Genomic DNA, 26,289 nt, shown 5'->3' with positions numbered 1-26,289 from the left:
CCCCTCGTTTTAAAACCAGGAAGACATTCATCACAGACTATAATATCGAAACTGGGCTGCAGATATAGACTTCGCACCTGTTAAGCTGTCTTTCCAGTCCGAAAACCAGCCTTTCAAAAAGGTAATGTTTGTTTGTTTTTTTTAAGTGTTTTGTAGCGAAGATTAGGCTAGTGGAAGTGTGTACGTTAACGCCCACTCTGAGGCGACAGCGTAACCAATTCTTTACTAAAAACGTAAATGTACAAAACCAGTAATTTTTGGTAATAACACTGTAGATTAATTTGTAACTGAAAATGTCCTCTAAACAATTCCGGTATTCAAATCCAACGGCGTTATGTTGTTTTTTTACTGGGTTGCAAATTTTGACGATAGCCCTGCAATTCCTGGCGCAACAGAATGTGTGGAATAACGCCCTCAGCTAGCCTACCAACTCAGAATAACGTTGGTATATATGGAATTCTCATACAATGACGCGGCGTCGCCAAGCAATATTTTCAGGGCGACACTTCACAGAATTCAAAGTGATGATTTGTAGTCATTTTCTATAACTACATTTGCACATAACAAGTCCAGAAATCAGTCTTGTCACTGCGTTCGGGCGTTATGACCACCACTCCCGAGTGCGGGAGTTAACCACCATATACGCTACCACACCTTATTGTGACAGAACTAAACATAGCAATTTTTTACTGGATTACTTGACGTAATTGATTACAGATGCAGATTTTCATATGCAAACTTGTAGAAGTGGCATCTCACACAGCCTACAATGTAGCTAGGGTATAAACTACTAAGCCTACTACCACTATACATCCATGACTAGGCCTACATATATCTCACCAACTGTTAATATGAGTGATTTGTGCCAACTGTACCTGAGTTTAGCCTACCACATGAAGTGGTTTGAACTGTTTGGAGTGGCTCTTCATGGGGATTTAATTGGGGATGGTAGAATAAGTAGAACTGGACTGCCATATCAAGCAGTCAGGTGTGGCTACCATGCTCAGTTTCTTGTTGTCACAAATAAATTCACTACTTCTATTGAGGAACATTGGACCTCATTCCTGAACGTAGTTAAGAAGACGTTAAGAAGAAATTTCTTCTTAATTTCACTTACGAAGTTCCCGGGACAATTCTGGCATTCCTGAATGGTTTATTATCTGGTATTTGTTCTCATCTAAGAACAGGATTTAAGAACGCGGAAATGCAGTCATAGGTAGGCCAGATTGGAGTGCGCCCATGTTCGCAATTGCTGAATTTATGAGAAATCCGAGGTGATTGCATTCACATCAATTCTACTACGGAAGAGCATTAGGGCCAACAACTGAGGTTTTTTTTTAAGCTTCTGAGTTTAAAGTTAGAAATTCTGACTTTTTTCTTAGAAGTTATTTCTGACTTTTTTCTCAGAAATTCCGAGTTTTTTCTCTCAGAAATTCTGACTTTAATCTCAGAAATTCTGACTTTAATCTCAGACGTTATTTTTGACTTTTTTTCTCAGAAATTCTGACTTTAAAGTCAGAAATTCTGACTAAACTCAGAAGCTAAAAAAAAATAAAATAATCCATTGTTGGCCCTAATGCTCTTCTACGTAGGAGCATTAGGGCCAACAACAGTTTTTTTTTAAGCTTCTGAGTTTAAAGTCAGAAGTTCTGACTTTTTTCTCAGAAGTTATTTCTGACTTTTTTTCTCAGAAATTATGACTTTAATCTCAGAAGTTATTTCTGACATTTCTTCTCTTCTTTCTCAGAAGGGTTGAAATTCTGAATTTAAACTCAGAAGCTTAAAAAAAAAATCTCTGTTGGCCCTAATGCTCTTCCGTAATTCTACAGACATCCTAGGCTTGAAACAAGAATAATAATAGCCTATATACGAGAATATTTGTATCATTTCCAATTACGTTTCATTTATAGTCATGATTCTACGAGGCATCGTGGCTAAAATAAATAAAAGCACTACACAGACACTGCAAATGGCAGTGAATGAATAAATAAGCACTAAACTCAGTCGCTATACTCAGACTCAGGACAACAGCACCTTATATTCTATAGGTTAGCCGTCAGAATGGACACATCTACATTCTGTAAATAAACATGTGAATACCCATAACTACAATATAGGCCTACATAATATAGATAGGGCATATCAGGATCCACAAGTAGCCTACTCATGCATTTAACTAAACTGTACACTTTAATAATCTGCTCTCAGCAAATCCCATCCCTTTCATGTAGGCTATATATTTTGCATTTTGTATTAAAAGTCCATATACCGTCTTGTTTTCTATTGTTATTTTGTATTGTTTTTTTTCACCTTGCTTAAGCTTATGTGCACGTTATAAGAGCCAGCTGAGAAACATCTCACTGCTCATTTTACTGGTAGGCTGTTGCATGTGATTTGCACGTGACCTTGAACATCAATCATGTCAATTGGGAACGTTTAGACTTTTTCCACGCTGTCTGGGGATTTTGTGTGCACACGACCCTGTAGTAAGGAGCTGGCGGGGCGTTTATGTATGCAAATTCAGGTGTATGAGAACGCGCATTCAACTTAAGAACATTTGGCGGTTTAAGAACACATTTCCACGCGTTCATGAATCCGGCGGGGATTTTTCTTAGGGTTGGTCTTACGAAGTTCTTAAGAAGACAAGAAGACACTTAAGAAAATGTTCAGGAATGAGGACCATTGTGCTTCTGCTATAGCTTCCTCGTATTCTAATGCCAAGAATCTGCGGTCAAGCCAGTCGAAAATCACAGTCAAGTGGTCCGCCCTTTATTTCGTTTTGCGTGTCCACTTGCGTTATTGCAGTAAGGAGTTTTTTTCGGCATAACACCATGTTGCCGCCGTCGCTTTCATTTAGGTTACAGTCGAGTTAATTAAAACTACTATGGTTTGATTCAGAAAGTGAAATGACGTTCTGATGTGGCATTTCAAAATAAAATGTCATAGAAAAACTTACCTCAAGTCCCTGTCTGTTTTTGCTCTCTCTGTTCTGTTTGTCTTTGCACCCCCCAGGTGATCGTGAGCTATCATTGCTAATCACCCATCTGTCAAGTCCACCTGTGTAAATAGCACTGTATTATTATTTATTACCTGGCATTAAAGGAGTAGTAAAGGGAAAATGCATGTTTAGCCCTGTTTTAAGGTTACTTATGATCATATACAATGGTTCAGATCAAAACGTTGACAAAACTAGCACTTTTGAGAAAGTCTGATAATTGCTCTACCACCGTATAGGTCATACAATGGATGTGGGTGGGCACCGTGAAAAATCATTCAAAAACATGTTAAACTCTCGATTTCAAAGACAAGAAGCTCACCGAGGGGGTAGTTCTTTTTCAGGTGTCCTGAAAGTTTTTAGTGACACTGAGGTGGTCTGCTATCACTTTGAAGTGGAATTGGTGTTGGATTATGGGAATTTTCCTTTCAATACCAATTTGAAAATTGAGGAAATACAGTCAATATTACAATTTACAGGGCCTTTATTAAATACCATAACATTTTTGAGTAACACTCTGAGGTGGTCTGTTACCACTGGGAAGTGGAATTGGTCTTGGATTATGGGCCGCTTTAAATTCTAATCTGAAAATTAAGGAAATACAACAGATATGACAATGTAGATGGACTTTATTTTGAAATGCCACATCAGAATGTCCTGAAAGTTTCTGAGTGACACTCTGAAGTGTTCTTCTACCACTCTGACGTAGAAGTGTTCTTGAATTATGGCCCGTTTCCTTTAAATATCAATCTGAAATTTGAGATTACACAGCGGATGCCATTTTAGAGGGCCTTTATTTAGAAATGCCATGTCAGATTGTCTTGAAAGTTTCTGAGTGACACTGTATGGTGGTCTGCTTACCACTGTGAAATGGAATTGATCATGGAGTATGGGCCGTTTCCTTTAAATTCTAATCTGAAAATTGAGGAAAAACAGCAGATATGACAGTTTAGAGGGCCTTTATTTTGAAATGCCAAATCAGAATTTCCTGAAAGTTTCTGTGACACTCTGAGGTGGTCTGATACCGCTATGAATTGGAATTGGTCTTGAATTATGGGCGGTTTCCTTTCCAGTGCAGGTGCCAAAATGGTGAACTGCTGTGGACTGGTGACAATCAAGAATGAACCGGGTAGGTTTAACCACAAGTGCTGCTTCCTGTCAAGATGCTAGTCCCGAGTCTTATTCTCATTGTTCTAGATCTATGCTGTGCTCTTAAACTGTAGCTCCCCTCTCCCTTCATTTTCAGCGATATTCTAATAGTAAACATCACCATGGATTGGCACAGTTTTTCACTGTTTAAGAAAACATTATTATAACAGAAGATATACAAAGACCATTAAACATCATCCAGCATTCAATGGGGAAAAAAATATCTGCAAGATGGAGAAAAAAATCTACCAAGAATAACAGAGTGAAATAGGCTTATTAGTCTCAGTACAGCAAAATTATTTTGTTTTCTTTCTCTCCTTCCATCTCAGTGCCTCTGAAGAGTATTGAGGTAGAGGTGCAGGTGAGGGACCATGTGGCTACTGTGAGCTCCTCGATGCAGTATGAGAACCAGGAAGAGGACCCTCTGGAGGCCATCTTCGTCTTCCCTATGCCAGCGGAGGCTGCTGTCTGTCACTTCAGTGCCAAGATCGGCGAGACGGAGGTGGTGGCGCAGGTGCAGGAGAAACAGAAGGTGAAATCAAATCAAACTGTTATTTGTATAGCGCATTTCATACACAGAGGCAACACATTGCACTTTACAGAGAGCATTGAAGGAAATAAACAAGAGTAGTACTGATAACTGGTGTCACACCCACCAGTTTGTTTGTCAAGTTATAGTGCCCTGATGAGAAGTACACATACCACCTGACCTGCCCCTTGGGGTGTGATCTGTGCTGCATCTCACATTGATGATGCGTTACCGTCCCTCAGGCCCGGGAAGAGTACGATGATGCATTGAGCTCAGGCCAGCAGGCTTTCCTATTGGAGGAGAGCGAGCAGAGCCCGGACGTGTTCCAGTTGAACGTGGGCAGTCTTCCCCCTGGAGAGAGCGCCTCCGTCAGGCTTGAGTACGTCACTGAGCTGGCCGTGCAGGCAGACGATGGGCTGAGGATCTGCCTGCCTGCTGTGCTCAACCCCCGCTATGAACCCTGTGGTAAGCAGGAACAATACACACACACTCACACACACATACAAACACACACACAGACACACACACACACACACACACACACATAGACACACACACAAACACACACACACACACGCACACACACACATGCAAACACATATATATCATGTATGAAACTTCTGCTATCAACACTAGGGCAATGACCCATTCTCTCTTACTCTCTCTTACGTCTCTTAATGACATTCTCTCTCTCAGGCGTTGACAGTGGAAGTAGCGCTGTGGGCAGTGCCCAGGTGACCTCTGTGCCCGCTGGTGCTGTGCCCTACAGCCTGTCCCTCAATGCTCATGTGTCCTCCCCTCGGCCCATCTCTAAAATAGAGTCCAACTGTCCCCTGGACACTCTCAAGTACCTCAACTCCGAGCAAACCCAAGCCACGGTAATGGGTGTTCTGTGTGTGTGTGTGTGTGTGTGTGTGTTTGTTTGTGTGAGCCTGTGTCTTCGGCCTCATTCATTGAACACTGGTCTGTGTTTGTACTGTTCTGCAGATCAGCTTGGCTGCAGGACACAAGTTTGACCGGGATGTCGAGCTGTTGGTGTATTACAGAGACGCCCACCAGCCCACTGCTGTGGTAGAGGCAGGGCAGGCCTCCGCTAAACCAGGTGAGTGGAGGAGCTACAAACAACAGTTAGGTAACATTACGCTATATTAATATAGCACCCCATTAACAGGCTTCTACATACCATCGTCTCTGAAGCACTTTGTACACTAGTTTTTGAAAAGTGCTACAGGTTATGATGACGATCAAATCCCAATTTCCACTATTATATTCTGACTCGCGACTTGAATTGCATTCAGTGCGCCCTGGAGATCATTTTCCCCCGCGACGCCCCGACCTGCTGAGGATTACGCCCTAACGGCACAAAACCCTTGAAACTGATATATTTCGAACGTGGGAAGGTCACTAAGACACAGGATTTGGACTGGCATAATGCTCTTGACCTAACGAATGCAGAAATACCAAACATATCCTGCTTGCACGCACGTGCGTGCGCACAGAGCCACAAAATGCAGTCATGGTTGAAGGCCGGTGCTCTCTGAGCACCAGTTATTATTATTATCATTGTGTGAGGACTGTGCAGTGAGAAAGAAGACTTGTACTGTGTGGCAGTTCTATCCTGTATATTTGTCATTTAATGAGTCTCTCATTCTTTCTTCTACTGTATGTCTCTCTCTCTCTCACTCACCCACTCCACCAGGCTCTCTGATGGGTGACTCGGTGGTCATGTTGAGCCTGTACCCAGAGTTCCCTGCAGCTGTGATGTCATCGATGACCTCGTGTGGGGAGTTTATCTTCCTGGTGGATCGCTCTGGCAGCATGTCATGCCCCATGAACAACGGTGCAGGGGAACAGGAACGGATTGGCAGTGCCAGGGTATTGTACCAGAGTATATCCCCCTTAGAACTCCATGAGGACTGACTGACTGACTGACTGACTGACTGACTGACTGACTGACTGACTGACTGACTGACTGACTGACCGACTGACCGACTGACCGATTGACCAACCGACTGGAAGAGCTTGTATTGAATATTGAAGAGTCACTCTTGAAAGACACCTGTTCAGTATCTCTCCAGACACATGCTCAGTATCTGTCCTTGCAGGACACATTGCTGCTCTTGCTGAAGAGTCTGCCTATGGACTGCTACTTTAACATCTATGGTTTTGGCTCCAATTTCGAGTCCTTCTTCCCGTGAGTATTGTTCCTCTCTTTTCACTGACATCTGGCTTTTATGAACTCAATTGATTTTGTCTTCACTGAATGATTCATCAAACAAACAATGAACAAGCAAAGTGGACTTTTACTTCTGCATCTGTGTGATTGGGAAGAGGAAAATAAATGTCTGTGGTTAAGGTCTGTCGTTATTGTTGTATTGAACACTGTGTGTGTGTGTGTGTGTGTGTGTGTGTGTGTGTTTGTGCATGTGTGTGTCTACTACTCTATATCTGGTGTCCAGTAAGAGCGTGAAGTACAGTCAAGAGACAATGGATGAAGCTCTGAAAAAGGTGCAGATGATGACAGCTGACATGGGCGGAACAGAGATCCTTCTGCCCCTCAAACATATCTACAGACAAGACTGCCTCCCTGACCAGCCCAGACAGGTACAGTAACACACACATACATACTGTACTATACATCATGTGCCTTTCGATTGTGCCTAATCCTAAATCACAAATAGATTATACAACTCACAAACATATATTACACCGACATCTTGCTCCATGCAAGTGACTCACCTGACATTAGTTCTGTCACACCTATATTAGAAGTACTTCAGAAAGGTGTGCCAGTTTTACAATGACTAAAGGAATGCTAACACTCAACCAACAAGACTTGTTTGAGTTTGTAGTAGGATTTACCACACCTCAGCAACTGGAACAGTTCAGCACTGAGAACAGTTAATCAGCCTGTTTTCTCTACGATAGAGACTACTGTGCATTCTTAGCATACTGTACAAACATAAGGCTGCACACAAGATTGCTTAACGGTGACAAACCCCCTCTTTCTACAACTTCAGCTCTTTCTCTTCACTGACGGTGAGGTGGCGAACACCAAACAAGTCGTGGATCTGGTCAAGAAGAATGCAAGAACTCACAGGTGGGGCTTCTCACAAGCAGTGTTGCACCCCTAATATAATTGCTGCCGTACATCATTAAACAGTTCAGCTTTAGGTTTCAATAGAGTATGCTAGGGGAATATTATGCCAACAGATAATAAATTAATTTAGGGCTGTTTGGTATTAGCATGCAACAATAGTAGTTAACTACTTAGGATAACACAGCTTTTGTGTGGTACTGTATCAGTACAGTAACCTTTATCATTACAGTAACACTAATTATTACATCCCCTGCTGTCTGTGTTTTTCTGTTTGTTTTTCTACTAGGTGCTTCTCGTTTGGGATTGGGGAAGGGGCCAGTTCTGCCCTCATCACTGGGGTTGCCAAGGAGGGAGGTGGACACAGCCAGTTCATCACAGGAGCCGAGAGGATGCAGCCCAAAGTAAGAGACACAATAAGTTGATTAGAAAGAGAACATGGTGATAAGTTGGATGAAAGAGTTTGTAAAGTCTGATAAGGGAAGAAAACAGTTTAGGCTGTGAAAAGTGAGGAATGACTGGGTAGGAGACAGGCACTGGAATAAGGGGGACACCGGGACTTTTTGTCCCCCCACTTTCAATGAAAAAGTGATCCCTGAACCTCATTTTCAATTAAAGGATTTGGGCGAGAACGCCAACTTCAGGTATAATGGTAATAGAACAACCGCTATATGAGTTGGCTTGTCTTCTTTGCGATCATCAGAACTGTGTAGAAACAACCCCACTACTCGTGTTTTCTCCTGGCGAATAGATCCTAACCACGCCAGGTCCAGCCTGACTTGTGTGTGTGACTGGCTTGTTTCTGTTCAGGACTGGTAGGACAGAAGCTAGTCATGCCACTGAAATAGCTGTGAATTGAAATTAACAAACTATGGTGCGCTGTCTTATGCCGGGTGCAGACTAGAGGATTTTCAAATCTTATAACGATCATCTTAACCGATTTTTAAATATCTTAATCGTAAGAACGCACACTCCATGATTCAGTCAAGACGCTACACGACTTCAGAATGCTGATTCATACCAGGGAAATGCGATCTCATTGGCTATTGTGGGTTTCCGCTCAGCATTCCATCGCTGTCCCAAGGATAAATATCAAACATGTTTGATATTTACGATTCAAAATCGGAGAGACTCCGATCAGTCGGGAATGTTAAGATTAGGTCGGTAAACACCTCACACTACAGGATAATTTGGCCAGATAATCGGTCTTGTTTCGGGATGGGCGTCTTGAAAAATCATTCAAAAACATGTTAAACTCTAGATTTCAAAGACAAGAAGCTCGCCGAAGGTGTTCGCCGCAAAGCATGAATCCTGTAGGGTTTTATTGATCATTTTATGAAATCCATTGACTTATATTGAAGCGACCGTTGTAGATGTGTAGATCAATCCGCAGAGGGGATTCAGGAAGCGGAACTAATTACGGTAGCTATTGTTATTGTTTATGTTGCTAGGCTACCTAGTTTCCGGAAGTTTACACACGTATGTGCTGCGACTAAATAGTTCTATGCTAAATATTTAAAAAAGCCTTTCCAGATGAACTAGAATCTTACTTTATGGCGAATTATATGTCAGAACGCCAACTAACACCTAGGTGAGTTTCTTGTCTTTGAAATCGAGTTTAACATGTTCTTGAATGATTTTTCAAGATGCCCATCCACATCCATTGTATGACCAAAACGGTGGTAGAGCAATTATCAACTTTCTCGAGAATGCTAGCTTTGTCAACGTTTTGATCTGAACCATTGTATATGATCATAAGTAACCTTAAAACAGGGCTAAACATGCAATTCCCCTTTAAAGTTGCTCGACAACTGCTTTATTGGCAATGGCCATGTTCCACACTACACACCCCGCGCAACTCACACACAACTTCCTGTCCCTTCCCAATAAAACCGGACCTACCAGTCCTGAACAGAAACAAGCCAGCCACGCACATAAGCCAGGCTGGACCTGGCCTGGTTTCAGCAACCGCTGTTAAAAACATGTTTGCGCAGCTATGCAAATTAGTGCATACAAATTCACCAGAATGCAGTAAACTCCTGTCTGAAATTCAAATTTTCCTGGGGGAGGACTCCCAGACACCCCGCTTCATAGTGTCCCCGCACTACGTTGTCCAATCCGGCGCGCCTGTTAGGAGACTGAAAAAGAGGATATTTAAAGTCAAGGATAAGGCCTGATTCATAGTCGACGTAAACAACGCAAGCTACGTTGTGAACACAAGCTTCAACATGACTCTAGAGCTTGGGTTCTGTGGTTTCCCTGTCGGAAACACAAGGAATTGCACTATTGCTTGCATCAAGTGACAAATTTCGGCATGACACGCAAGGACGCAACGATATCTTGCGTGGCCTTGCAAAGCTTGCGCTTCCGTAGTTTGCGTCGACTATGAATCCGCCCTAAGAGTGTACACTGCATAGCCAGGAAGGTCCCAGGTCTACGTATCCCCTCCTTTTTTCTTCCCTCCCTCTCTAATAATAATAACAATAATAATACATTTTATTTGTTTCACAATTTTCATTTGAAAAATCTCAAAGTGCTAAGTGCTCTCTGACTGTTCTCTCCTTCCTTCATCCTTCCATTCTTACCTCTGTCCTCATTCAGGTGATGCAGTCGCTCCGGTTTGCCTTGCAGCCATCTGCTGTAGACATTTCTGTTAAATGGAAAGTCCCAAAAGGAGTGTCTGTCACCACTCTGTCTCCGCCCATCAGTGTGCTCTTTCAGGGTCAAAGGTCACTTCTCTACGCTCAGATCACTGGAGAGGTAAGAACAGAGCACCTACTTTTATTCAGTGCATTACTGGTTGATGGATGTTGTACCATTTTTCTTTGAAAATCCCCTCTCTACTTTCAGTGTTCCAGAGACACAGAAGGCTCTGTGACAGTGGAGTACAGCTTGGCGAAGCAGCCTGTCAAGAACAAGCTTGGCTTCAGCCTCAAACCCACAGAGGACTCTGGGTAAGCAAGTGTGTGGCAACAGGTGTAGCCATATCCACACTAACACTCAAAGCATATTTAAAGTCTTTTCAAGTACTTTTAGTCAAGTCAGATTTATTTATATAGCACAATGACAAGGAAATGTAACACAGTATTTTATAGAATGGAAAGAAAAGATCATTAAAAACATAGTAGATAGTAAAAAAAACGAAACAGATAATACATTAAAGCCCCACTATGTTGTTGATTCCATCTTAAAATATCAGTTTCAGTCGATCTATTGGTGTGCTGGATCATTATAGCGAGAACAGCACCTCTTCCATTCCCACAGAGGGGTCCGGCGGCCTGTATTTGCACTATGTAACTTAGCCATAGCCAGTTAGCTCATGAGCTCAGTAGCAGCAGCTTCCATAACATTAATGGTAGCAGTCAGTGGCTAAAGCAGTTACACTGATGATTCCTGTAACGTTAGCTATTTTGCTGCAATTGGTTCAAGTTCTGTTTCTGGACAAAGGTAAGGGATAAAAAGATTGGAGTGAAAGGATGAACGTGTGGAGGTTTGAGGTATAGTTCCATAAAGTCATCCCCACCGGGGCCTTGAACCAACCTCCATCTCCCGGGTGGGAGTCCTATGCTCTCACCACTACTCTACTTGTGCAGCCGAGATCGGCGGGTTGTGTGCAGACGTCGGGGGATAATTTCTAAATCACCGAGGTCCCCAGGTAATACTAGTCCCGTGTGACTAGGGCTTAAGTTAGCCTCATGCTCCCGCGCAAGCTTTAGTTTGCTTGCTAGCTAGCTAACATTTTATGCATGGCCACTTAATATTGCGGCAACGCAGTAGCTAAACATAATATTAATGAAACGTTGATTTCATGTCTTAGGTTGCCCTGCTGCCAAACGCCCTCGTGTTGTGGTCCGAGTATTGAGCCAGTTTTGGCTAACCAGGACATTCCAGTGTCCTTTGTCGTCTGTCTAGTATTATATTATTATTATATATATTAAAGTAGTATAGCTGCTACCTTTCCACTGCCACCACACAATACATAACATTTGGAATTTATATTGGGAAAAATGATTGTAAAAAGACTTCCATAATGGTAAAAACATTTTCAGGTGATTGCATTACAAAATGTGCTTTTATTAGTCTATGTATCGTTTTGGTATCGGTATCGAACGCAAGGTATCGAAAAAGGTATCGTATCAAAAAATTTAGAACGATACCCAGCCCAAAATGTAATATATCTAGACTACATGCATTATGGTATTTCTTTATATAGCCCAGCCTGCCTATCAATTGTTTCTCAATAAACAGTTATGTCATCCTCTGAGTCCGAATAAGTAGGCTAAACCGGCAGCTCTAAATGCCTTCCCAAATGAGACGTGGTTGTAAAAATGATGTTTTATTGATGAAAAGGGTAAAACTGAAAAACATGGAGAGTCATTGCATTGATCGATGCAGTCCGTTCAAATAGGCATCGAAAGATAAAGTAGGCCTATTTAAAATGAAATATAAATATAAAATTACATTATCAAATCTATTATCAAATCCAATTCATGCCGTAAACATCTTAAAGTACCCTACAGCCGTAATTCAAAGTAGCAAAGGTGACAAAATGAAGTGAAAGGCTGCCAACTGGACCACTCCAATGAATGTTGAATGTAGTCTACTTTTATTCTTTAGGTTTTACAGAATAGGCCTACACACATGCATGCGCCATCTGACTAGCTCACCACTTGCCAGCGAACCTGGACTAGACTATTGCAACAACCCCCCCCCCCCCCCCTGCTACAAATTATTTTATATTCAAATAAACTGGATGGACCGGTTTTCTAGCCCTGGATCGTGGGGGGGGGGTAGCCTACGTTAGCGGGTGCTTTGCCATGACCGGCCATTCCGCAGGTGTTAGGTACTGCATTTGTAACGCGCTCCCCATCCAGTTGTTACACTGGCCCGGAGCTGGGTTGGGTTGAATTCGCTAGTTTGATTGATAGATGGATAGATTAAACATCAAAAGTATTGTGCAAGTATTGTATAGGCCTATGTTAAGAGATGAATGGTTGTAACCATGAACTCAGCCAGAGGTAGGCCCTACTGTAGATTATCAGCATTATCACCAGCCTCAATTGATGCTTTCCTCTAGGGCTAGGCTACGTGTTGCCATTCATTTAAACCACCATCTCATCTAGACGAATTCTGTTGCTGTATTTTTACCTTTATGCTTTCATGATTTTAGAGCACAATCAACATTTTCCAGGATTCCATCCATCCATTCAACTTTGTGCTGAGCGCAGTACGTACGTTATGGCTGGTAGCCTACTGTCAAGGATCACGACTGATGCACTCCCTTAATTCCCACGACCCCCCAGACCATCAAGAGAATTTCAATATGGAACACCTTTAAGTGGGATATTCCAGGAAGTAGGCTACTGTAGCAAGTCGTCGGTCTTCATGACGCACTGCTATGCTTATTTGCTGTGTAGATCCAGAAGCGGCCATCTCTTCCTGTTTATACCGGCTGGTCAGTTCACCCCAACAAGAATAGCCAAGCGAAGGACATAAATTAAACCACTAACGTTACTGCTGGTCTTGAAACAACTGTTAGCCTAGTTCCATATGAGAACACTCCTGGGTCCAATTTCGTACAGTAGATCAGCCTGTGACCATGTAGTTGTTAGTTAACTAGTACAGTAGTTAGCTAGCTAGCTGACCCATGACGTCTGACCCCTGTCACGTGGATGGTGTTTGTTTACGTTGCATATGAATACTCTGCTAGCCAGCTAGCTAGCTAGTTAGCCTACTGTATTAGACCTCTACTTGTCCCGATACCTTGTTCCATATGAGTTAACAGATATAGACCCGACGACAGTTACAGAGATAGATACTATAGATAGATAGGCTTTGTTCGTAATAATTAAATTACAACCAGACAGTATTCACATCTGTATAGTCCCATAAAGTCATCCCCACTGAGGCCTTGAACCCCCGTCTCCCGGGTGGGAGTCCTATGCTTTCACCGCTACTCTACTTGTGCAGTGGAGATCAGCAGGTTGATTTTGGTGTCCTTCTTTATTTTGGTGTGCTGGGACTACTGCCTCTTGTGGTGCCAACAGAGAAATGCAGGTCAACATTGACCGGAGGGAGGGAGGGAGTGATAACCAGACAAACGCTATTCTAGCTGTGCTGGCTTACAGCCATTCACAAAAAAACACTGCCTCTTGTCTACGTGCGCTGGCTTACAGCCATGCACAAAAAAACACTGCCTCTTGTCTAGGTGCGCTGGCTTACAGCCATGCACAAAAAAACACTGCCTCTTGTGGTAGCAACATAAAACTGCAGGTCAACAACATGACGGGGGAAGGGAGGGAGGGAGGGAGTGGCAACCGGACATTTGCAATCTTTGGTGCGTCGCCACCATGCACAAAAAAACACTGCCTCTTGTGTGGTAGCAACATAGAACTGCAGGTCAACAACACAAGGGAGGGAAGGAGGGAGGGAGGGAGTGACCGGATAATTGCTATCGTTGGTGCGTCGCCACGCACAAAAACGAAACATTTACCTGGTAAATACATGCAAAGTATAGCCTAATATATAATGGGTAATTACTGAGACACCTATACTGTAGGTATGATTTCAAAACAGGAGTATTTCAAATGTTCAATTACTGCACATAAATTCAATAACTGACATAGCACCACCAGGTAACCACATGTTTACATTCTATAACATCCAGTGACTAAAAAACATCTCCTACACTGGGGCTTGAATGCCTAACCTTTGGCATGGGAGTCAGGCGCTTAACCACTGCACCACTGAGGATCTGGAAAGTGTGCAATGTCATAGTGGTTTTATTTTGGTGTTCTGGGACCACTGCCTCTTGTGGTAAAATAGAAATGCAGGTCATCAACGGGACGGATTGACAACCCGACATTTGCTGTCTCTGGTGCGTGTAGCCACACACAAAAACAGTTTAAAATCAAGATGTGATAGTAATAAACATGCATGGGTCTTTGTGTCAGCCTGGGAGAGAAAGGGTTTCACCTTAGCAATGTTTCTCAAGTGATAAAAAAGATGCCCTCGTCACATTCTTAATATGGGCCTCAGAATTAAGATCTGAATCAAACACCAGACACCTAGGTTTCTGGCCTGTTATTTGGTGTTTAATGTCAGTGTTTTTAAATGCCCAAATAGTCCCTCCCTTTCAACCTTTTCACCAATGATCCACACCTCTGCTTTGTGTTGGTTTAGCTGGAGGAAGTTCTGTGACATCCATACATTTACAGTTAGGTCCATAAATATTTGGACGTCAACACAATTTTCATCATTTTGGCTCTGTACACCCCGCCACAATGGTTTTGAAATGAAACAATCAAGATGTCCTTTAAGTGGGACTTTCAGCTTTAAATTGAGGGTAATATACAGTACATCCAAATCAGGTGAACGGTGTAGGAAGTATAAACAATTTTAGATGTGGTCGTTCCCCTTTTTAAGGGACCAAAAGTAATTGGAGAAACTAACATAATCATAAAATCAAATTGTCATTTTTAATATTTGGTTGCAAATCCTTTGCAGTCAATGACAGCCTGAAGTCTAGAAGCCATAAACATCACCTTGACCAACTCTGTCTCTGTGCTATGATGAGGGCCTTTATGGAGCTTGCCACTGTCAGACATAACCGATATATGACCCTACAGTAGTTCATAGTAGGCACATACAGTATATGACATTTCACACCACATCTGATCTATCCCAATCCTTACCTCTTTCTCTCCTTCTTCAGTCTGACTGTCCACAGACTTGGGGCTCGAACCCTGATCCGCTCTCTGGAGGTGGAGGAGAGAGATTGGGAGACTGAGCGGAAGGCAAAGGGCTTGAAAGACAAAGTGATAGAGCTCAGTGTCCAATCAGGAGTGAGCAGTGCCTTCACAGCTTTTATTGCTGTCCACAAAGGCAACGGGGAAGCTGTGCAAGGGCCAATACTTCGTAGGAAAGTCCCCACACCCAGTAAGTTAGTGTCTGTGTACATAATATTGTGCATATGTTGTGCATAATGTATGTTTCTGAAAAGTACATATGTGACTGTATGTACTTTATGGAGAGTCATGGTCTCAAAGCACAGTATTCAACTTGTGTTTTTCCTTCTTTCTCACAGTGTTTTCGGGGCCGGCTCCCCAGATGTGTCTGAGGATGTGTTCCATGCCTAGGGCCAGGCCAATGATGCTCTGCAAAGCCATGCCAATGCTGGATTCCATACGTACAGGTATGGCCAAGCAGCCCTAGGAAATTGCGTATGTCAAAAAAACTAAAAGGCAAATCAGCCACTCCAGACCTTCATGTTCAGTTTAAACTAGCATAAAGCTTGAACATGTAAGGGATAATCAAGGAGTAGGTGTGCTTTAAACGATTTTAAGGCACGACGTGGAGGCGAAGAACCACCCGACTCGCAGCCTCTGCAAAGTGCCTTAAAACCATTTAACGCACACATATGAGTTGATTATCCCGCTTATACCATGGCCCCACATGCCAAAGACAAATACATTTTTTGTCCGTATATTTTCGTACTTACTTAGCTAAGCAAACTTAGTTACGTGGATTCTACGCAACGTTTATAAATGAGGCCCCAGGCCATGATGTACTGTACCCCCCTCATCTTGCCACAGCCAGTTTATGTATTAACATCCCATATATCTGTTATGTACTGTATCATGTGGTGAATTCAGATGCCAAGGTGTGCAAAAGTACATTTCTAAAAGGCCAATATACTGTCCTCTAATCCACTCACAATGTTTATTCTTTGGAGGATAATATTGGTTTAATTGTCAGTGCAAAATGTATGGAAATCAAATCGATTGATTAATCTTTTCTTTTTCAGTGGATTCAGAGGAGGAAAGTTATGACGACATGGCTTTTGGTGAGTACTTCTAAATATTTTTTTTTTATATATATATATACATACATACATACATATATATTATAATAATATACATTTGCAAATATACTGTTCTCTAATCCCCTCACAATGTTTATCATTTGATTGATAATCTTGTTTTAATTGTCCGTGCAAAATATACTGGTTTAATTTAAATGTTGTTAAAATTTATTGATTAATTTAACTTTTCTTTTTTCTGCAGATATGGATTCAGGACTTCAGTGTGGTGAGTGCATGTATGGTAATTTATGAATGATGTGCCATCACAGGTAGCCTGACATATATACAAACACTTTTGAGACAGACACCTTTGTTTTAACTTCCTTGTTTTAACCTCAGACCAGGCAGTAGATAGATATAAGCCTGTATTTGGACAGGGTGGGACATACTGAGACCAGGTCTCTTTTACAGTGCCCTGCTTATAAACAACATATAATAATTCAGTGATGAGTACAGAAAAATACAAAAAGACAAACAAAAAAACAAAAAAACTGACAGCATGCAGACAGACAACAGTGTACCAACAATGGCAATATACAACAACAATTACAGCAATACAGTAGCACAGTATGGAAATACAAAGTAATGACATAGTACAAGGGGGTAGAGTATAATAATTATTAAGTACAATAAGGAAATTACTAGCATCAATGGCATTTACAAACTACAATCCCATAGGTATCTGTTCAAGGGCGTAGGTTTGGTTTCAACATTGGTAGGGACCATATAACAGTGTAGCTGCATACACAATTTTTGCTGGGGACGAGAGGTTAAACCTCTTAAATATGCATATACTTATGAAATTGAATAATACTAATACAATGTTCTTACCCCGGGCTCACACGCTTGCGTTTGATGCGTCAACATTGACGGATGCCATTCACTTTCAATGGCTGCAGCCGAATGGCATTCTGGTTCCGTTGTTGTCCCGGTGCGTTGCGTTGCCTGCGTTGCTAGCGTCGAAAGTTGAAACATTTTCAACTTTCAGATGCATTGCCGGAGCTGCCGACCAATCAGATGTCTTGACGGAGAAAGACGTCATCGCAAGGCGGGATTTTCACATTTTTCGATACCAAGATGGAGGACAATCGCTGTTTGTTTGCAGGATAGGATGTACCCAATACCTGCGGGCACCACGTTCACGTTGCCTCAACCACAATGCATAGACGATCGCCACACGTTCGACCAGATTAGCATCCATGACAGCACTAAACGAAAAGCCGGGTGGGTTTTCAAAATAGTGCGCGCTAGCAGGTTCGGAGAATCTACTCGGCTGTTGCGAGCGCAGTTTCGGACAATGTGATTCGTTGTTGTTGCGTGCTGGAGCAACGATTGCGCGCTGTGCGAATGCGTGCTGGAGCAAGTGAGGAAGCTATTTAGTTTCGAAAGACGTTTCTAAAGATCATGGCATGTGAAAACCACAGGCCTATGCTCTATGTAAGCACAACTAGCGATTCATCAAGACAGATTGATGAAAACAACCGTTTCGCGGCAGAAAATAGATTTTTAGAAACTGCATTCTAAGTGCCCCGACCACCGCCATTACATGGATATACTGGCTCGCGCTGGATTTTAAATTTCTTCTACATGCCTCCGAACTACACCAAAGTGATCTCGGTGAGTCAAACGTCTTATAATATGTCGTAAATAGGTCCAGGTTGTCAAAAACGAGCATTGTCCTTTAACTTAAACCCAAAACCAGCCCAGGAGTTAATTACAAACACAAGTAATTCACATGCAAATTGATCACACTATTTGAATTAGGCAAATGTACATGTATATGACCATTATTTCTCCATCAGATTCTGTGGAAGCCGGAAACTCCATCCCTGAACCTACCAGGGACCCTCTCCTCCAGCTGGTCTCCCTTCAGAAGGCTTCTGGCTCCTGGGCCCTAGAGCCAGCTTTGGTCACAGTGCTGGGGAAAACACTGGAGGATGTGGCCAAGCCGAAGCCTGCTCAGGTGGGTCACTGGTTGGCTGTCTTTAATGGTTGTGTGCCATGGACCCTCAGAGCTGTGAAATGTATTGTGTATGGCTGCTGAAACTGAATGTCCCAACCCATACTGTCTATAATAGTAGACATATGCCATGTCCTTGATTCCTTATGTGTATTTGTATGTTTCTTAATGGACCATGAGTCTTCTCAATAAAGCTGATTGATTAATTGATTCTCTCTCTCCTCCCTCTCTCTCTCTGGGGAGCCAGGTGGACCAGGAGGTATGGGCCACGGTTCTTGCACTTATATGGCTCCATGGGTTCAAAATCCAGGACCACGATGAGTGGCAGCTTCTGGCTCTGAAGGCTGTGTCATGGATCCAGGCTCAGAAGGGTACTGTAACTGTTGTCCCAGACGTATATATTTGGGCTGTCTCCTGAAAGTCGATGAGTCGAATCATCAGTCTGAGATCCTGGAGTCGACTGAGATTCTTGAAGTCGAGCAGTCGTTTTTTTGCTCCACTGACAAGATACGCTGGTGGGCTAAGACAATTCAACTGCCTTGTGATTTATATAGGACAGGCCAATTATTAGTTTTAGACCGAGGCTATTACTGTAGCTATTTGTTGTGCAGTAAAAAGAGACTCAAGACTGATATAGCGGAGGGAAGAAGGCAGGGAATCCTTCTCCCCTCTGCTGTGTGCCTAGCCTACTGTGTGCCAGCAATCACATGCATTTCTCAGCCGCTGGAATTTTTTTTCCCCCATAGACAAATTGACCTATAACGTCTGCGAAAATGCTTTTGCAACAGCCAAAACCTTTCCTTGTTGACTGCTGCCCAACGCATGCGCCTATTCGTGCATGCTTTCAAATGCACAGTTGAGGAGACTATCGTAAAATTGCCGAACGCCAATGTATGCTTTGGGAAACACTGCATAAAAACATGGGGGCATCTGGAGTAGATGGACAATGTGGGCTAGACGATTCATGTTTAGCAAGAAAAACAGGCGTCTTTTATTGTGCTGCCTGTGAGTTTTAGTCAGTTTGACAGCTGTCACGACTACCGTGGTCTCCCCTCAGCATAACGCAGACATATGGGGAAAAAAGGTGGAATTAATCGTCAAATCTCTGGTTTGAATAGGCGAATCTGATTCGACTCACAAAATTCAGAGTTGGGGACAGCCCTAGAATATATACAACCAGTGCTAGTTGTAATAATCATGTCACAGAGTAATGACATTATTCTCAGGGAATTATTTGTGTCTGCTTCCCCAGTGCCCTGTGTGCCAGAGTGTGTGGCAGCTGGAAATGACCTGTTGGGTTGCCAGGTTCAGAAGAAGACCCTGGGGCTCTGAGAGGTTGACCCTCTACCCTCCACACTCCTAACACTGAGGTGTGACAGCACCCTGGTCCTCCTCCAAGAAAATATGGAGTCACCATTGGCAGACATCATATTGTATCACTTTGAAGTTAGTTTGGCTTAATTAGGGCTACTCCAAAGATTTGTTATAGTCTACTATCTCGAAAGCATAGTGCTTTCAAAACTAGTATGATTCTGAATGTAAGCCTATTGCACCTAATTACTTGTTCATAATTATACATGCCTACTGGACTGCCTTTTATCATGTAATGTTCCATTTATTTTCTGATAAAGCCATACCCTGAAAATGTCATGGTCTTCAAGGTATTTTTGTGCGCGTGGCTGTAAGCCAGCGCGCCTAGTATAGCATTTGTCCGATTACCACTCCCTCCCTCCGTTACTCCTGACAATGTTGGCCTGCATATCTCTGTTGACACCACAAGAGGCAGTAGTCCCAGCACACCAAAATCAACCTGCCGATCTCCACTGCACAAGTAGAGTAGTGGTGAGAGCATTGGACTCCCACCTGGGAGACTGGGGTTCAAGACCTGGTGGGGATGACTTTATGGGACTATACCCCAAACCTCCACATGTTCATCCTTTCACTCTAACCTCAGGGTTTCCGCTATATACATTCTAAATTCCTGGCGCCGCTACTTCAGAATGGTTCTTTATTTTTTTTATTTTACTGCGCAGCGGTAGATACGTCTGTAAGCTCCGCAGAACAAAGGGTCGTCGCTCCGCTCTCTCTCCACTTTGAGGAGGACGAGCAAATGGAACACTGACAGGATGTCAATCAATCGTGAAGTCATAACAACAAAATAAACAAGCACTGAGACTGTGTCTTCAATGGTGATGGCCTGGTCCCGGTGCAGGCAGCCCTTCCCCAGGAGGAACAGCAGCTTGTTGTTGCTCAGCTTGAGGTGATGTGTCGTCATCCACTCCGAGATGTCAGCCAAGCACCCAGCTAGGCGTGTCTCCACTTGTGCATCAGAAGGGGGAAATGACAGGACTAGTTGGGTGTCATCGGCATAACAGTGATAGGAGAAGCCATGCAAGCGAATGACAGAGCCCAGAGATGTAGCGTAGAGGTAAAACAGGAGAGAACCCAGGACAGAAGCTTGTGGAACCCCTGTAGTCAGAATACGCAGTTCCGACATTGACCCTCTCCATGTCACCTGGTTGGAGCGGCCCGTCAGGTCAGATCAGCAAACAGGGAGTATGCAGAGCCAGCGACGCCTTTCTCCTCGAGGGTGGAGAGGAGGATCTGGTGGTCTACCGTATCAAATGCTGCTGACAGGTCTAGGAGTATCAGGACAGAGAAGAGAGAGTTCGCTCTCGTGGCATGGAGTGACTCCGTCACTGCAAGGAGGGCGGTCTCTGTCGAGTGGCCAGCCTTGAACCCGGACTGGTGGGGGTCTAGGAGGGCGTTCTGGTGGAGGTATGAAGACAGTTGGTTAAAGATAGCACGTTCAAGTGTTTTGGATAGAAAGGATAGAAGGGAAACCGGTCTGTACTTTTTGACATCGAGAGGGTCGAGAGATGGTTTCCTTAGGAGGGGGGTGACTCTGGCAGTCTTGAAAGCAGAGGGAAAGCATCCTGATACAAGAGATGCGTTGATGAGGTGGGTTAGGAAGGGAAGGAGTTTGGGTGCAACAGACTGAAGGAGAGTCGAGGGAACAGGGTCTAGGGAGCACGTGGTGGGGCGGTTAGATGTTACAAGATTGAGGACCTCGTTGGGGGAGAGGGGAGAAAAGTGGGATAAGGTGGGGTGTGGAGAGGAGGGGGGGGAGCGGAGATGGAAGAGAGGTTGGGGGTGGGGAGGTGAGGTGAGGTGCACAGCGCGTTGACCGGGGGAGGGGGGAAAGAGGATCTGATATCGTTAACTTTCTTGTCAGTTGGTGAAATCATCAGGGAGAAGAGAGGAGTTGGGAGTAGGAGGTGGGGGCTGGAGTAGTGAAGAGAAGGTTTTTTAGGATTGTAAGAAGAGGTTAGGATTTTAGAGCGGATGAAAGCAGCTTTAGCAGCAGACGGAGGAGGAGAATGTGGAAAGAAGAGATTGGAAACTAAGAAGATCCTCTGGGAGTCTGCCTTCCTCCATTTACGCTCAGCTATTCTCAGGCTACGTCTATCAGTACGCACTGAGTCCGATAGCCATGGAGCAGGTGGAGTTGGGCGTGGAGGTGAGGGGACAGAGATTGTCCAGAGAAGAGGAAAGAGTAGAGAGGAGAAGATCAGCGGCAGTATCAGAGGGTAGGAGAGAGAAGGATTCAGGGGAGGGCAGAGGAAAGGTCAGTAGGGGAGAGCAAGCGGAGATGGCTACGGGTGGTAACCATGTGGGTAGGAGGAGGATGTGGGTAGGAGGAGACAAGTGATTTGGAATGTGTTGATCAAGCACGGTGAGAGTTGTTCTGCCAGAAGAACAAAACAATGGAACACATCCAAGATCCAATCCAGGAACCAGAGAAACGTTCAGATTTAATTTAATGAACATACTGGTGCAGTAAAAGCAAATTGCAGGAGTTATACAAAGAGGGTGGAACCGTGACTCCCATACTGCAGACGGTCAACTGTGAAAGGTATCGGCTCAGTTTGACCAGAGAAACCACTATCTCTAGTTTTTTTCCACCTCAACCCAACATGATTTACAAAAAGAGGGGACAAAAATGGGAATCTCTCCAGCACAAGTTGAGCTTGTGTTTAATACTGATGTAGATGCAACAACAAACAACTCCCTTACCCCTTTGCTGAGTCCTGCATCGATTTTCATTCTACATCTGTCAGCATTACTAGCTTGGATGCAAAGGTCTCTCCCTCTAAGTAACAGCGACTTTAAAGTGACAAATGACAGGCTAGTTTAAGATAATAGAGGACGTGTCGTCTCTTTAGCTCCAGCACCTTGCCAAAGAAAGCAGTTTGTTTTTCTCTCATATATTCGGCTGCTAACGGCATTGCTTCCTGGTTTGCAAATGTTAGGGACACAGTTGGAAATAATCAGACCTCAGAATCAGGTGGGATGTTAGGCAAGAGGGAGCGAGCGGAGATGGCTACAGGTGGTAACCATGTGGGTAGGAGGAGGATGTGGGTAGGAGGAGACAAGTGATTTGGAATGTGTTGATGAAGCACGGTGAGAGTTGTTCTGCCAGAAGAACAAAACAATGGAACACATTCCACCAACGCAAGACTCACTGGTGCAGCACGTGAAGCGAGTTGCCTACCAGTCTGGGATCTGGGCGACGTCTGACCTGGCCCATCAGCCGACACCCAGTCCAGAAGGATGGGGATGAACCTTGGATGGAGAGAACCAGGTCTGGCTTCCTGTGTGGAGTACTCTCCCCATGGCTTCAAAAGCCTGCAGCGAACTGGTGAAGTGCAGCTGCAAAAGCTTGAGTGGGTGTGGTGCAAGGTGCAATTGCAAGAAGGCACAGTGGAATTGTACAGAGCTTTGCAGCTGTAAATGTGAGAGAATTTGATTATTTAGATACATTTCAATCCAATTAATGCATCCTTGTGCCTGACCGCTAACCGAGTTGAAAATTATATAAATTAATTGCTAGAATGAACACATTTATTTGATTTTGGCACAAATAATCATCTGGTGACATCATTCTAATTAGCTTTAATGCATTCCTTGACCCAGAAAATTTATATTTTGACACCAAGATTGACCTTCTAGGTGGCTTGGAACCCGAGATATTGGCACTTATAGGCCCAAACCACCCCCTACCCACTCCCACTCTGCCACCGAGTGTCCCTCCAAATGAAGTGTCACTCGCAGCTGTGGAGGGCACTCTCAATCGAAGTGGAGGGTATATAACTGGAAAGTGTCATAGAATTTACAACTGGCCTCAAGACCTTTCTATTCCAAACACCTTAAACCTTTGTCCTCTCTCTCCTTTTGTAATTCACCACCTCCCTCAACTGTTCACATAGCTGTGCTAACCTACAGGATGACCTCCAGGAGGTCCACACACCTAGAACTCTGTCTACTCCAGAATAACCATCCTTTGTCCCTTTGTCTCCAAGAAATTGCCGCCTTTTCTAATGTCACATGTCTGTATTCTCGGCCACGCCTGCCATTTCATATGACATGCAATAGGTTAGCCAATCACATCCTAAAAGCGCCATACCTGTGTTTTGCTTGAGAATAAAGGCCGCGCTGACCAAGAGGCGCCACTTCTTTTTGGATGAACCACTCATGTGCGTTGTCCGGAAGTCCTTGCGCTCGTATGTTTTCTCAATAAACCAGACTTAACCTGTTTGAACGAATCTTGGTAAATCCTTTTTGACTAGATCAGTTAAAATCCATTACAAAAGCCAAATGTGGGACGGACTCCCCACTCCACCGGAACCGACCGGGACAGGGCTGTCACCATGGCATGTTTAGGTGATTTATGGGAAAATGTTTATGATTTATAATACAAATATAAATCACTATAATTAAATCCATGTATGATGAGAAATGGTCAAAAATCCAAACGCAAATATGTTTTTGCAAATGAACTCTAACTAAATGAATACTATAACACTGTCCCGAGACAGATACATAAATCAATTAATAACTTACTCCCATGCCTCTTTGGCAGCATTCCTTCTTTTGTGAAGAGGCATTTGCATATCGCAGCCTAATCAGCTGCTTTGTCTGTTCCATTGTCCCTGTAAATAATGGAATATATGATGTACTGTAATATATGATGTATTGTTTACACTGGTGGACACAGAAATGTTGAGAAAAGTAGTATCCAAACTCAAATCCTCCACATGCCTGCTGGATCCCATCCACCGATTCTTTTCAAAACAAATTTTGACTGTATCCTATGACATTTTAGCCATTGTTAATGACTCCCTATCTACAGGTGTCTTCCCACCAATACTTAAAACTGCTTTGGTGAGACCCGTGCTGAAGAAAAACAACTTAGACACTTCAGTTCTTAGCAATTTTAGACCAATCTCCAACCTTCCCTTTTTGAGAAAAATTCTGGAAAAGATTGTTTTCAAACAGATTAATGATTTCCTAGATACAAGTTCTACCCTTGACCTTTTCCAGTCCGGCTTCCGCACCCATCATAGCACAGAGACGGCATTAGTCAAAGTTGTAAATGACCTCAGAATTAATGCTGACTCCAAAGAGCTCTCTGTCCTCGTCCTCCTGGACCTGAGTGCAGCCTTTGATACTATAGATCAGGGGTGTCAAATTTGGCCCGCAGTGTAATTATATTTGGCCCGCGAGGCAATACCAAATGACTACTAGAGCTGGCCCGCCAGTATTATACAGCGCATTCACCGCTAATACTACAAATCCCATAAGGCTCTGCTGTTGTTTTGGCGCGTCAATCAAGACAGGACCCAGAAACGCCCTCTCTTCTGTGACAGTAGTCATAGCAATCTCATACTACAACTGTAACCGTGTTAAAAATGGTGAAAAGAAAGGCAGAAAACAGAAGCTTTACGTTATGTAACGTCTCACTGTGATAGAGACACCTGTGTTGACCTAGCCGGCTGCTGTGTTTGCTCTGTTCCTGTTCATTCAATCCTGTCTGCCGTCTTGCCGGCCTGTCTGCCTGCCTGTCTGCCTGGCTGTCTGTCTGCATGCCGGCTGTCTGTCTGTCTGCCTGGCTGTAGGACAGTCAGGGTTTTACAAGCTTCTCTACTGAGCAGATGGAGCACCAACACTTGTGTCTGAGGGTGTATTCACATATGTTAGTGCACACCATTGATGCGCACCAAAAGCGAAGGTGATAAGTGCATATTCAATGTTAAAGCAAAACTTGTCTGGGTCCATATTAAAATTTTCATTTGTTCAATGTTGGCCCGCGACTTTGTTCAAGTTTTAAACTTTGGCCCACTGTGTATTTGAGTTTGACACCCCTGCTATAGATCATGCAATCCTCATCAAAAGACTGGAGAAGTGGGTTGGCCTCTCCGGTCCAGTCCTTAATTGGCTTAGGACCTATCTAACCGGTCGTGATTTCTTCGTTGCCCTCAGTGACCATAGCTCAGGAAAGATCTCTATGACCTGTGGGGTGCCCCAAGGATCGATCCTAGGACCTCTACTTTTCAGCCTGTACAGTACATGCTGCCCCTTGGCTGTGTCATTAGGAGGCACAACATTAGCTACCATAGCTACGCAGATGATACCCAACTCTATATTTCTGTAACACCCAGTAACTACAGCTTGATTGACTGCCTTGTCAAGTGTATTACGGATATAAATGTATGGATGTCACATAATTTCCTCCAACTAAACCAGGACAAAACAGAAGTACTGATCATTGGAGAAAAAGATGAAAGAGATCTGCACATTTAAAAACTCTGGAAATTGACACCAAATGCCAGGCTAAAAACCTAGGTGTTATACT

General features: G+C 43.5%; 1 protein-coding gene across 3 annotated transcripts; it reads left to right on the top strand.

Moving 5' to 3' along the window:
• The first annotated feature begins 20 nt into the window (after positions 1 to 20).
• Positions 21 to 20,223, top strand: LOC311314573 (von Willebrand factor A domain-containing protein 5A-like). 3 transcript variants are annotated; one of them, XM_084444994.1, is made up of 20 exons: positions 21 to 121; positions 4,069 to 4,124; positions 4,474 to 4,676; positions 4,916 to 5,138; positions 5,493 to 5,551; positions 5,661 to 5,775; positions 6,373 to 6,548; positions 6,779 to 6,867; positions 7,133 to 7,277; positions 7,694 to 7,773; positions 8,060 to 8,174; positions 10,372 to 10,530; positions 10,621 to 10,724; positions 15,485 to 15,708; positions 15,857 to 15,964; positions 16,577 to 16,615; positions 16,836 to 16,859; positions 18,436 to 18,596; positions 18,841 to 18,964; positions 19,846 to 20,223. In XM_084444994.1, the coding sequence occupies exons 2-20, from the start codon at positions 4,082 to 4,084 to the stop codon at positions 19,923 to 19,925; spliced, it is 2,271 nt and encodes a 756-aa protein (XP_084301120.1). In that variant the 5' UTR covers positions 21 to 121; positions 4,069 to 4,081; the 3' UTR covers positions 19,926 to 20,223. The 3 variants fall into 3 exon arrangements, with proteins under 3 accessions (XP_084301120.1, XP_084301118.1, XP_084301119.1); XM_084444992.1 differs by having other exon boundaries at positions 5,370 to 5,551; XM_084444993.1 differs by having other exon boundaries at positions 31 to 121; positions 4,074 to 4,124; positions 5,370 to 5,551.
• The last annotated feature ends 6,066 nt before the right edge of the window (positions 20,224 to 26,289 follow it).

This window comes from Borostomias antarcticus (assembly GCF_949987555.1).
Source record: "Borostomias antarcticus genome assembly, chromosome: 1".
Classification (NCBI taxonomy): domain Eukaryota; kingdom Metazoa; phylum Chordata; class Actinopteri; order Stomiiformes; family Stomiidae; genus Borostomias; species Borostomias antarcticus.
The sequence above is the reverse complement of the archived record's forward strand: the minus strand, read 5'-3'. Positions and strand labels throughout refer to the sequence as shown.